The sequence below is a fragment of the Pezoporus wallicus genome, unplaced genomic scaffold (assembly GCF_028554395.1).
Source record: "Pezoporus wallicus isolate ANWC-B61680 ecotype Strahan unplaced genomic scaffold, APGP_CSIRO_Pwel_v1 scaffold_7383, whole genome shotgun sequence".
In the NCBI taxonomy this organism is placed as follows: Eukaryota; Metazoa; Chordata; class Aves; order Psittaciformes; family Psittacidae; genus Pezoporus; species Pezoporus wallicus.
Window position 1 is genome coordinate 1,491,052 of NW_026636323.1, and position 13,022 is coordinate 1,504,073.

Genomic DNA, 13,022 nt, shown 5'->3' on the forward strand with positions numbered 1-13,022 from the left:
GGATAAGCTGGAGACAAAACCAGCTCCATTGCCTGGAACAGAAGTTGCTGAAAAAACAAGAAGCAGCAATCTTTTACTTACGTACATGAGCCTTCTGATGCAGTGTGGGGAATTTCAATACTAATTATTTTCATTCAAATGTGTTATCAATATTGCTTAAAAACAAGTTTTCAACTTATTTTATTTGCAGATCCCTATAATTTTTCAGCAGTTTCTATGTAGTCATCTGTTAGGTTTCTCTGACTGCTTTTTTGATACCTGCAAGTTAAGCATAGCTACATTGCAGACTGCAGGTCACACAAAATCAGGTGTGCTTCAGTGATCTGACACAACTAGCTAAAATCTCTTTCAGATTCCACTTGAGAGACAGACTGGCCCCAAAACCTGCCCTATAATTCACATTCCTTGATGTTGGCAGTATGTGCAGGTGGAACAACCTAAAGACTGAGAGGCCTTGAAACAGCTCACCAGTTCATGATGAATCCAGAGTCACTCTTCAGAGATGAATTCCACTTCTACACACATTGACAACAAATGCAGGTTTCTTAATATTTCATTGCAGTTCTAAACATTTAGGTCCTCTTTGAAATGTCACTGTATATCTGGGCATGGCTGTCTTTATTTTCTACATGCTACTTGTAAAAAGTCGACTTCTTCCCTCTTACCACAGACAGGTCTGTCGCCTGTGGTATAACTTCTGGTACAGTTACCTCCAGGACCTGGAAAAGAAAATTAGTGATGGCTAACTACCACATTAACATTGTTGAATGATCTGCAAGTGAGTAAGATGTAACAACAAACTTGGAAATGAAACAATTTGCTGTGGTGTACTGTGGTATCTTTTCGTAACAGATTCTCCTGAAATGAGTACTCTAATCAGTTAATAAGAAACAGCTTGAAAACTTCCAGAAGTGACAGCTGTACTCTGCAGCAGCAAGTTGTAGCAAAGAGTTGGAAAGTGTGATATGGAGAACAGCAGCAGATATCTCTCACACAACAGGCTTTTGAAAAGAGACAAGGTCAGGGACTTCCTGTGGTGGCTGTAAGGTGCACAGAGTTGCTGAAGTCAACATGGAAGAGCGCGGTGAAACAGATTCTGTGGAAAGGAGCTCTGATTTTAGCCAGAGAGATATGTGTAGTAATGCACTCAATCTTTTTAATTCCTGTGTGCACCATAATTAGGTATTAATCCCAGAAGTAAAGAAAACAAATTACATGTTGACAGCTACTAAAAACAAATATCTCACACTTCAATTCTTAATATGGCTTCTGAGCTCCAGGCAAGAAGTATTTCATCATTTCAAATGTATTGTCCTAATTGTAGCTCGTGTTTTAACTGAGATTTCCCTTATCTATTTCCCTACCAAATGATACTACAATTCAATAAAAGAAAACCCTTTACTAACCCTTTTTCTTCCTATATAAAGTGGAGTTATTTCATTTTAGGAGAGGACCCAGGGGCTCTGCTGATACACTGGGAAATATGTCCCCTATGTGCTGTACAAACAGAAGTTTACTGATATTTTTAGAGAAATAAGATGCAGGAGAATAACCCATGAAGAGTTACCAAACCACACTGAATCATAGGTGTGGAGCATCTGCTACCACCCTGTAGTGGAGTCCATTGTAAACCCCCAGTATAAGGCTACATTTCTACTTTCTGTTCTTTTTCCATTCCATTTGGCAGTAGAAAGAGTCTCTTCGGACCCACCTGGCCTAGCAATATCAGCTAAGAAATGCAGCTTTACATCATATAACAGATTTTACTTTATATCCTTTGAAACATTCATTATGTTAGTTAATCCACTTTCAGTTTCCTTCCTCTGGAACAGGCAAGATAAGGACACAGAGCTGGCTTGCTTCAAAAAACAGGTGTTTTACTATCCAGATCCAGCAGCTTGTTTGCCTGTAAAATAAATGCAAAACTTTTTTTTTTTAAGTTTCTGATCTTTGAAGACATAACCCCTAAATAAACACTAATTGACAGTATTAAGTGCCGTATAGATTTTGTATTTGTAGTATCTTGTTTCAGTTAATTCTCAGATGACAAGGAACATTTAGATGAGTACAAAGCCAAGAAAGATAGAGGAATTTTTGTGCTTGCAAAATGTGTTTTGTGCGTGTGTGTGTGTTTATTTTGTTCACAGGAAAAAATAAGATAGACAGTTTACCAGAACATAATACAAAGCCAGATATAAAATAGTTATGGCATTTTGCCCATTGTTTCTGTGCCTAAGTTAAGCCAGTGGATTACTTGCCATTGGCTCCTATAGTTTTTGGATCAGGGTCATTGCGTTTGGTCCAAGCCCATTGAAATGATTGGAATCCTTAACAGAAAACAAAGTACTCACATGAAATATTTGCTTTCTCTTTAGCAAATACCATGCTTTCAAAAGCCCAAGGTTTTGAAAAGTGGTCGCATCTGGCAGAGGTTTAGGGAACAGAATAAAACCATTGGGCTGAGGGGCAGAGGAGTTTGCACAAAACCACCCGTGCAGGAGTCCTCTGTAGGAAGCTGCTGTCCATTACTTGATGAAGCATTCAGTTCTTTCGTGACAGGCTGGAGCAAAAGTTCTTTGCAAAGTGACTCTCTGCGCAGCCCAACAACCTTTCTTTATTAAGTGTACTTCAATATTGATTTTGCTGGCTGGTGTGAAGAAAGTCAAAATTACCTTTAGCTCCTGAGAATCAAGAAAGGATGAAGACATTTACGTATTCAGGAGGGCTGCATGCAGTTTTCAAAAGCACATGGAGCACCTTGGTTGTTGCCATTGTCTTTACCTCTGATGGTGGAGCTGAAACTTGCTTGGTGCAGGGGTCTCACAGGACCTGTACAGCAGGAGCTGTACATGAGCATTTCCTTCTGACCCAGGTGGAACTGCATCTGAGATGGACTAGAAAGATGGGGTCACTCTTTATCTTTAATATGTTCTCTTGGGAACTCAGGCAGTGGCTTCCATGCGTGTCCTGCAAGAAAAATATCTGGAAAGTTACCTGAGTGGTTACAGATTCACAGACTCACTCCTTGGGCTTCTAAGTCTTGCTGCAGACAGGGACTAACAGCTGCTTTCCATGGTGACAGCAAACTTTCCTCTCATCTCCATGGATGGTGTGAGGCAAAAGCTTTCTGTCTGCTGATGTAGAGCTGTATTTGCTTTTGGCTTCAGGTAAGAGGCAGCTTTTCTGTGCTCTATCATTGCTCTACCATTCCCACTCTGACAAGCCAAACTGTTTCATAACCACTGGGGTGACAGTCATGCATGAGGCATGTTCAGATATGATCATACTTCTAGTGATGCTCAGTATGGTCCATAGTGCCTGTTGAGGACCACAAGATATCCCTATGTGTGTGATGGAGGATGCTTAAAGCAGTGTAACATATAGATTGCATAGTTCATTCACTCTTAGGTACTCAGGAAAGCAGGCAACAATAAGCTGGGCCCTGGTGATGTAGATAATGAAGCTGTGTCACATGTTCCATTCTGATTATAGTTTTCCTTGTGATGGCTTAATTTAATATACATGGCATAACATAGAATACCCCTAACATACTGATGTTCTTAGCAAATACTGCTAGCAGACTAAAAGGTCGTAAAATTGTCCATGAAAAGAGCCAGAGTCTGTCTTTACTTGGCTAAAATATCTATATAAATTTCAATGAACATTCTGTTTCTTGGTGAGGAACATGAAACATGGTCACCTATTTATATGTCATCTAATAACCATCCTTCTTACCACTAAGAGAACTGAACTTAAAACTCTTTCCAAAATGTCCTCATTTTCTCTGATCCCTCATTATTTAAATAATAATAATAATTAAAACACTTAATACTCGAAAGCATATATTTAAAATCCTGTCTGCTTAAGGGATTACACTAAAATGTCACTTCTAAAAAAAGACATATCTAATTTCACCATTGTCTCTCTGAAAGGTTAAGTATGTAGAGTAGAATTAATGCTTATGTTCATGTACAGATTGTCATGCCGTTCAGTTTGACATTTTTCGTAGACTATTTGAAACTCTAGAATGACAGATAAATTGCAGTTGCAACTGATTTCTGAATTTTCTATCAAGTAAAAAAGAAATAAAGAGGTTAAATCACCTCAGGAGCTATCTAAATCTCATTTCAAAACATTTTTAAAGGGTTTTTTTTCATATACACATATTTGCATTTTGGGGAGGGAGCAAACTCTACAGCAGGCAATGAAAATCTGACTCATTTGTTAACATGTAGGTCTTGGAAAGTAATGACTTTTGTTTGTTTTTTGGTTTTTATTTTACAGAAAGAGCATAATGCCCTCTCAAACTCCAGACAGGGCCTTCACAAGCCTCATATTTATGCAGAAAAGCTTCTCCCTGACTTAATGCTTGAATGGTAGTATTTGCATTTTCCCTCTCAATAAATACTGTGTTAACGCTCAGGCCAAGAGTCTTGGCACTGTACACGGTGCTGCACAGGCAAAGAAAGTCTCCAGCTCTCTGGGGTTTGGGTGGGAGAATTTCAACATGTGTTCTCCTGAAGTCATTCCCAAGACCAAATTTATGTAAATAAGGTACTGCATCAAATTCTTTGACCTTGACTTGCCTCAGTCAAATTTATGTCTGAAGTAGATTTCCGACTTCCAGAGCTCAGGCTTTTTTTCCTACTCTTTGTATTTCTAGATTTGTTGTTGACTGCTTTTTTGGTTTTTTTCTGTATTTAGCCATGCTAAGCAAACATTAGCCACACAAAGGCATCACTAAGTATCCCAACACCTTATTTCCACTGGTAGTTGCATATAGCTAGATCTCATTTCAGTGACTGCTAGCAGTTAGCACACATTTATCAAGAACAAACTATGCCTGACCCACCCGTTGGTTTTCCATGGTAAAATGACTGGATTTGTGACTGTGGGAAGAGCAGTGGTTGTAGCAAGGCTTTTTGCACAGGCTCCTATGGGTTTTTTGTGCTCAGGTTAGGACTTTATGGCCTGGATGGGTAGGCAAAGAGATGGGTAAAAGCCTGGCAGAGGCTCAGAGGATCATGGCTCCTGGCCAGCCCCTGCCGGGGTGCCTGTAGTGAGCAGGGTATCGCAGATCTATCCTGGAACCTGTCTTGTTCAATGGCTTTATCAATGACCCAGAAGGGCTGGAGAAGTGTGCTCTCATCAAGTTTGCAGATGACACCAAGCTGGGGGGCACCAGTCAATGTACTGAGGGGCAGGAATGCCATTCAGAGGGTTTGAGACAGGCTGGAAGAATGGACAGCAGGAACTTTATGACAAATGCCAAGTTCCACATCTGAATTAGCCTGTGGTCCTAAGATATCTTCTGATAATGAACAGTAATCTGTCACCATACAATTTATTTCTATGCAACTCCTGTGTTAGCTAAGTGTGACAGGTAAAACTTACTGCTTCCAGAGTATTTGTTGGAAGTGAACTGTGACCTCTGACATCTGTGAGCTCCAGAACACAAGGTGGTCTGTAACTTAGAAGTGTCTAACCACCCAAAGAATGAGATATTGGAATAAATTTCCCATTGTACTTGTCAGAGGAAAACTGCTTAAATAGTTTCAAAATACAGCTTGACAAATATATGAACAAGATTATGTGGTAAGATTGCCAGCAATGGGAACGACAGAATTCAGTGACCTAGGAGCCTGTGCAAGTTCATGTCTTTTGTTTTGATAAATGCAAGGCCAAGCTCCTCATCTTCAAGAATAAATAAATGGAAAATTAAATATAGTAAATATTGTAAATATTTCATTGACACTTCATTGTGTGCAATTGAAAGCAATATTTTACCCGTTTCGAAGTTATTAGAGTTTGCAACTGTGAAGCTTGATAACCATGATAATAAATGGTATTTATATTCTAGTGCAAAATGGGTATCAGAACCAAAATGCACAAAATACGGACAAATCTAATTAAGCTGCGATTGGTTTATTCATATGAGAGCAGCTGAAGGCTATATGATAAACAGCTACAAAGCAGGTGCAGCATATATCATTGGCTCGTTTATTAAAAATTGACATTTTATTAAAGCCCAAATTAAAAAAAGATTGTTTACAAAATCAGAGAGTCAGTCATGCTGTAATTGTACCGCATTGTAACAAAAACCTAATTTACTTCATGAAGTAATTGCATAGCTCCAGTTTATCATGATAAATCAAGCCCAAACCTGAGTACAGGAAGAGTTAAAAAAGTGAAAATGTTGTCCATGGTGCATAGCCCAGGATGTAATCTGAGGAGGGTCAAATTTAGAATAGTAACACTCATATTTCTATAGCCAAGTCACTGAAATTTTGTATAGCAAAACTGCAGTTTCAGTGGAGGCAAAGGCATATTCCCACATCAGCATACTGTACAAAGGCAGCATTTTCCTATTGAGATATCTGCCAAAGTTCTTACTGAAACCATGGGGAACCACAGCCAAAGCTGTGTTTTCATCTCCTTCAGTTTTAATAAAGCAGCAATCCACAAAACTAACAGGCATATTAATATTTACTGTGAGGGTATATGGAATGCCACTGACCTCCTGCAGCAGGTTTGGGTATGTTCCTCAGGGCTCACAAGAAGGGATGAGACCTGAAAGCTGAGGGCAGAAGAGCTTCATGTTCCACTGCTGCTGGTGCCACTGGAAAAGCATGCAGGAGGGAAAGTCCCCAGGGGATGATTGGTGTGCTTCTCAGAAGTGCAGTTGGATGTGATAGGGCTATTATGGGAGGGGTAAGGTACAATTTTATTTTCACTGCACAGCAGCATAAAGCAAATAAATAGTGCTTAGCCTATAATGAATCTTCATAAAATTCAGTTCAGCGGTATCAGGATTAATCACTGCAAGCTGACATTGCTATTTCCCACATACCTCCAAAAAGCCGCCCAGCATAAGTTACAAAGCAACTGAACGATTTCAGAGTTGCAACAGCTACAAATGTTAATAACCAGCAGAACTGCAACGAGAACATAGGCTGCAACTTAGAAATACACAACAGAAATATATTGGGAAAACAAGAGCAGAAAAACAGGTCTGAAAGGGAATAATGTTAACTAATGTCATGATTGAAAACCCTGTACAAGTTCCCATGCTCTAACCTCCCACTGTTTTTGTTAAAGAAAATAGAAGATTGTTTTGCAGTTTTGTGTAGTTTTGCATTATCTTGTGCAGGGAAAACTGCCTGGTAGGTATGTAATAAATGTCCATGCTATTAAGAAAGTAAGGGCTTGTTTTAGTCGCTTAAACCATGGCATGCAGTGATGTGTGAAATTCCTAGTCCACAGCAGTCAGGACAGAATGGGGAAAATCTCATTGAAGTCCTGCAGGACACCTAACAGCACCAGGCAAAAATGTGGCACATGTCAGAATGCCTCCAGTGGCAATAGATGTCTGTCCTCAGGCAGTGTAACTGAACCCTAAATGTATGTGGTTTACAGGGAAAAAGGATGCAGCATGGTTGTAAAAGTCATGGCTATTTCCAAGGATTTTTCCAATGGGGATCTGGGAAGGAACTTCTTAATCCATTGACATGACCACGTGTTGCAAGTATTGATCAAGGAAATATTTATTTACAGGGATTTTTCAAATACAAACATAAAATAGCACATATAATATATATATACTTTACAAAAATGAATATGGAAATAATAAACATGGTACAGCACAATACAACATCAATGAGCTAAACATAACTGCAACAGAAATCTATGTCTGGAAGAAGTTTCCTGTTAGCTGTATATAACCAACAGAGCTCTACAGTACCGTGAGTGGAATTTCCAATGGACGGAAAAACGTCCATTTACTTCACTCCCTAAAAGTACTATAGGGAAACGCTACATATGCCAAGTGATTATGTTGCATTTTTGTAATAATGCTGAAAACACAGAGGCTTAGTAAAAGTTATATAGGGCTGAATAAGCAATGGCTAAATGTTTGGGGAGAAAAAATGCGTAGAGAATATACAAAATACTGATAAAGTGGCTTACTGGTCCTTTTATTAAGTTTTATGTACAGATTAAAAAGTGTTGCAACACTGAATTTTAAACCACCAGAGAGAAGTGTAAAAAAAAAAAAAGGAAAAGAAAGGAGAATCACACCAAAAGATCCTCTCTGCTCATTTTGTGCCATGGTCAATGTCTGTGCGTGCATGTGTGCTTTTGGGAGCGCCGCACCAAGGGGCTGCTACCCCAGCCTCTGGGCACCGCCATCCCACCTCTCAATTAATTGGTGCACGCAGGATTTCACCATTTACCAAAGCGGAGTTTTCTTTGCAGAGCAAACCACAAGCACGGGTGAGAAAGCCCATCCCTGTCCAGCCCGGATGGGTGGCTCTGCAGTGCCAGTAACCTCCCTGCCCTCCCTGGGGCCACCCACCACCCTGCCCATACCCACTCCAGAGAGAAAGCACTTGAAAACGTCTTGTCCACTGTGGTTATCCAGAGGAGTCAGCAAGCCCCTGTGGCGCCTGGTAGCGCCTGCGGCTGGGGCTGCTCAGTAGGGGTACTGCTTCTGCTTCTTACCCGAGAAGCAGGCCAGCCAGGTGCACACCAGCATGGCTGCCGCCGCGCCACCACCCGTGCAGTAGTAGGCCCAGCCGATGTGGCAGGTCCCTGCAAGGGAAACACAGCAACATGGCACAGTGTTAGCCAGGGAAGGAAGTACCGCCACCACCCTCCTTGCTGCCCACCCAGCGGAAAACACTTGTCTAGGTTTCTGCTCGCTTGTATGTCCACCTCAGACAAGGAATGCAGGGTATAATTCAAGCAATTAGAGAAGCCAACCTCGTTAAATGGCTCCCCTTAATTTGTTATATACTGGTTAAGCAGACAGGCCTCTGGGATGACTTGCTTGGCCAGTTACCATTTTCCACAAGAGAGGAATGACATTTGAGAGCCAAAGCTGAGGCTGCTGGCTCAGCCATGGGACAGGCAGGGCTCAGCTACGGGCAGGCATCCCTCTGCCCGCCTGGCCCAGGGAGCACCCATGGCACTGCTCTCCACGGTGGCTGCAGTCTAAACTGGATTTTCCCCACACTTCTCTTACTTCCCCTCCTCCAGGCAGTATTTGAGCATATTTTAATTATTTTTGACTGAGATTTTGAGGGTTTGCAGGTAACTTGGGCCAGGACCTGCTCCCTTCACAAAGAGCTAAGTGGGCCCAGCTCCACCACTGCAGTGACAGGGCTCGAAACCAGATCTGGCTGCAAGCTGCTGGAAAACAATAATCCAGGACATAGCTGTGACGAACATGTCTCCCTCACATAGGCACCAACCCTGAACATCTACAAAGCAGTGTGGTGGCAAGGGACCACCTGCATGGTGGCTGCTGTGGGAACAGAGTCCAGAAATATGAAAACACAGAAATTTTCCTAACCCCACCAAGGTCATAACTCATTGCTGAAAACTTCGCTGATCTTTTGTCTAATGTGTTTAATAGTGTCACATTATGCCTTGAATATATTTAATGGCCTCAGTATCTTTTATTGGTATGAGCCAAATTCATTACTAGTGAATGGTCCTGGGGATTCCCATGGTAGACCATGAAGTGATTGTTCCCCTTACAGGCACTACTGTGCCTTAAGTACAGGAGGAGATCAGGAAAACAGCAGCTGCAGTAGGGAGGAAGCTTCCTCCCAGAGATCTCCAAACGCAGGGAGATGGCTGCTGTTAATCCTCAGAGTTTCAGCCTATCTCAAAAATAATTTTCACTTGGGCTGCATGACCTTGGTCATTGTGATCTTGAGTGTTTGGGACTCCTTTACCACTGAGGCTCTTGTGTTATAATCTTGGGTGATATCACCCTGCTTTGAGCAGTAAGTATTCTCAGTAACACACAAGCAGCAATACACTTCCTTCCCACCCTCTGGAAAAAGCAGCAGAAACCATTCTTCCCTCTGGAGAACAGAAGGTAACAACAGAGTTTCCATCCAGGAAGACAGAGTTGAAACAGGTGGCATGTCCGTACTTTGTTCCAGTGGCATCCCTGAGGGCCAGTCTTTGGGTTCAGCTAATCCTGCCTTAGGCACAAGACACACAAGATGTCTGTACATCTCAACATGTCCAAAGCATTAGCATTCTTCAAGGCAGACAGAATGTCTCTTGACTGTCTTCAGGGTATTATCAGGCCAGCTTTGTAAGAAGACATTACGGAGAGTCAAGACTTAGGTTCTTGGCTGCTCTGAAGATACCAGTTTGACACCACAACAGGAAGTATAGTACTTGTTGAATTTTTTTTCTTCACAACCCTTAAAGCTTTTTATTTAAAAAAAAGTGTCCAATAAAACAAAAACCTTAATGTGACGAGAGGACTTGAAGAGCTGTGGTGTTGGCTTGAGCTCATTAGCCCCTCTCTTCAATGTGCTGGAGCAGGCAGGGAGATTTACTTGGTTTTGTAATCTAGTTATGCTCTGTAGATCAACACTTTTCTTGGCTTCATTACAGAAGACCACCCAGAGTCTGATTTCCTAAAGAGTAGACCATTGGAAACCATAGAGAACTGCCAAGTGCCTGTCAATGTCTCTGATGTTCAGAGACCTGTGTCCAGGCCATCTACTGCTTTGCCTGTGTACACACACTGTCTATAGGTTCTGCTGGGAATTTCAAAACCAGAGATAAGCATACACAAGATATTTAAACTAGATTGCTTTGAATATGATCACATTTATACAAAGGTGGGGTGTGCTAAAGCAAGTCTTATGATACGATTGACTCTATTTGATTGGTCTTTTTAAGTTGCTAAGTATTCATAAAGCTATTAGCGTATTGTAGGTGCAGCTTGAAAAAGTAAACCTTTCTCTACATAATGCTTCCAGGTAGAGAAAATAAATGTCAAAATGACACCTTTAAGAAGAGTTTAAATATTCACCTGCTAGCACTGCCCAAAGCTGTGACCTAAGTGGGATAAAATGAAATAAATTTGAACTTTTGCATGGCGTGATTTCAACTTTTATGCCTTGGCAGTGAGAGAGGGGGAGAAGGTACGTGATATACTTCTTAAGAAGAAAGAACTGTTAAATCGGTGTCAGAGATGCGCTCAACAGGTATACAACATGCATGTTCAGTCTTGGCTGAAGAGAATAACGTTTATTTCTCCATACCATGCTCCATTTACCCTAAGGACCAATGCCCTGCTTAATGCTCTGAGGCATGGCAGGCAGTCTCTTCATCTAACAAATGCAATGTAGTTCAGAAGTGTGAGTTGTGTCAAGATGAACAAATGAAAGAATGGGAGAGTGAAGGAGAATGGATGAAAGAGCCAGGAGCCTGACCGTACAGCTATAATAGCACAGCAATAAACCTGGCCATTATTTCGTGCCTGTGTCAGAAGCAATGGGAGGCCTTGGATAGAATAGCCTGATCTGTACTCAGATGATGCTGAGCAGAACAGCATTTCAAGCTACTGTGCTGAAGAGCCTCCAGCAGAGAAGGTGTCTCAGAGTAAAGGACTTAGCTTTACTTTTCATTGTCAGTATAGGTAAGTCCTAGGTCCATAGCTAAGTATAGCTATAAGGCCAGAGATAATCAATCTCAAGGTACCTGTTGCAATGAATGATTGCCTGCAGTGCATAGCCCCGCGTCAAAATGAAACACCACCGCTCCTTTTATAATTCTGTATTGCACAAGGAGAAAAAACACTTTAGGAGTTAACATTTTTGCTCTGGTGTTCTTATTTTACTACATATATGACCTATTTTATTCCACTATACCCTAAAGAAAGATTTTTCGTTGTCAATAATTGGGTAACTTAGTTGCACTTTAAATTGTAAAATGACTTCTGCTTCACTTTGATATTAAACACAGATTTTAAGAGGAACAGGAAGCTTTATAAAAAGCAGGGTTGATGAGTAATTAAATGTAACATCAAATGAAAAGAAAAACATCTTTAGAAACGTTATAAGTTAGAGAAGACAGATTTTGCTTTCTAGCTTTAGATTTTTTATTTTATAATAATGGGTCACAGAAGGACCCTTTTCATGTTCTAATTTTATTGCACTAACATCAGTGGGAGTAGCTGTATTCAGAGCTTAGCACACAGTTAAGAACTCTGCAGAGCTGGGGCTTAAATTTAACCATCAGGTAGAGCAGTTCTCCTTCATGGAGCCCATCATACCAAAGATTAGAAATGCTGCATTGCAGTTTCTGATATTTTTAACATCAAAACTCTAAAATGAAGAGCAGGACCAACTAATTACTTGATTGAATTAAAACAATTACTAAGAACACGTCAACTTTCACACACACATAAAGGCACAAAAAATTGTTGTTTTCTTAAGGATGCACAGGAATACATGTATGCTGGTAGAAGTGTGCTAGTCCACTGAAAATGTGGAAATGCATCCGAGAATATGTACATGTTCTTGCTCATAAGAAGGGCTGGATCTGGTTTCATGCCAAAGGAAATTCCCCAGCAGCTGAAGTACTCTTTTAGCTGATGGAGATGACATGCATCACAGCAACTTCTTTCTCTGCACACAATTGGTGTTGCTTTTAACAATACAGTCTTTACTTGAAAGGTCAGTATGGTGGGAGAAGCTATGGCTTCAGCATTTTGTTAGTTATGAATCTTTGGGGGGATTATTTTGGTAAAGGAGAGCATAAATAATTTGAGCTCTTGGTTGCTCAGTGAAGCAAGACTGTCCAAGTCAGCTCAGGTAAATTTGTAGTCAGCCATCAAGAACTTTGTTTTCACATTTGTTTTACTGGGATTGGCAGCAAGAGAGTGTCAGGATGAACACTGAAATCATAGAATAACAGACCTTGCAGCTGTATGGACGGATGGCCACTTTCCAAGCAAATAAAAGAAGGAAAGCATGGAAACATTATACTCCTCTGTTTTGTAAAAGGACTGAGAGAAATTGCAGTTCCTGAAGATAAAGGACAAAATCATGGTGACTGAGGACACAGTAGAAAGAAAATTCAGGAGAAAAGAGTCTTATCAAATATAAAACAACATTTCCTAAATTGAAAGATCAAAGATTGTATAATGGTAGTTTTGCAGTGATGAACGGGCTTATCAAAAAACACTTCCTGTTTTCTAGCCTTTT

The 13,022-nt window shown here is 40.7% G+C and overlaps 1 protein-coding gene and 1 long non-coding RNA gene across 2 annotated transcripts in view; both read right to left on the reverse strand.

Annotated features, from left to right (window-relative positions):
- Window positions 1–1,325: 1,325 nt before the first annotated feature.
- Window positions 1,326–6,603, reverse strand: LOC130594232 (uncharacterized). Its single transcript, XR_008971025.1, has 3 exons — window positions 6,491–6,603; window positions 2,673–2,967; window positions 1,326–1,906 (listed from the first exon to the last, which is right to left on the reverse strand). It is a non-coding gene; the product is annotated as an uncharacterized LOC130594232 (long non-coding RNA).
- Window positions 6,604–7,526: 923 nt separating this feature from the next.
- Window positions 7,527–13,022, reverse strand: part of LHFPL6 (LHFPL tetraspan subfamily member 6) — a 140,069-nt gene continuing 134,573 nt past the window's right edge. The window contains exon 4 of the mRNA XM_057399996.1: window positions 7,527–8,589. Coding sequence (XP_057255979.1) covers window positions 8,471–8,589 — 119 coding nt within the window. The 3' untranslated portion in view covers window positions 7,527–8,470. The remainder of the gene's footprint in view (window positions 8,590–13,022) is intronic.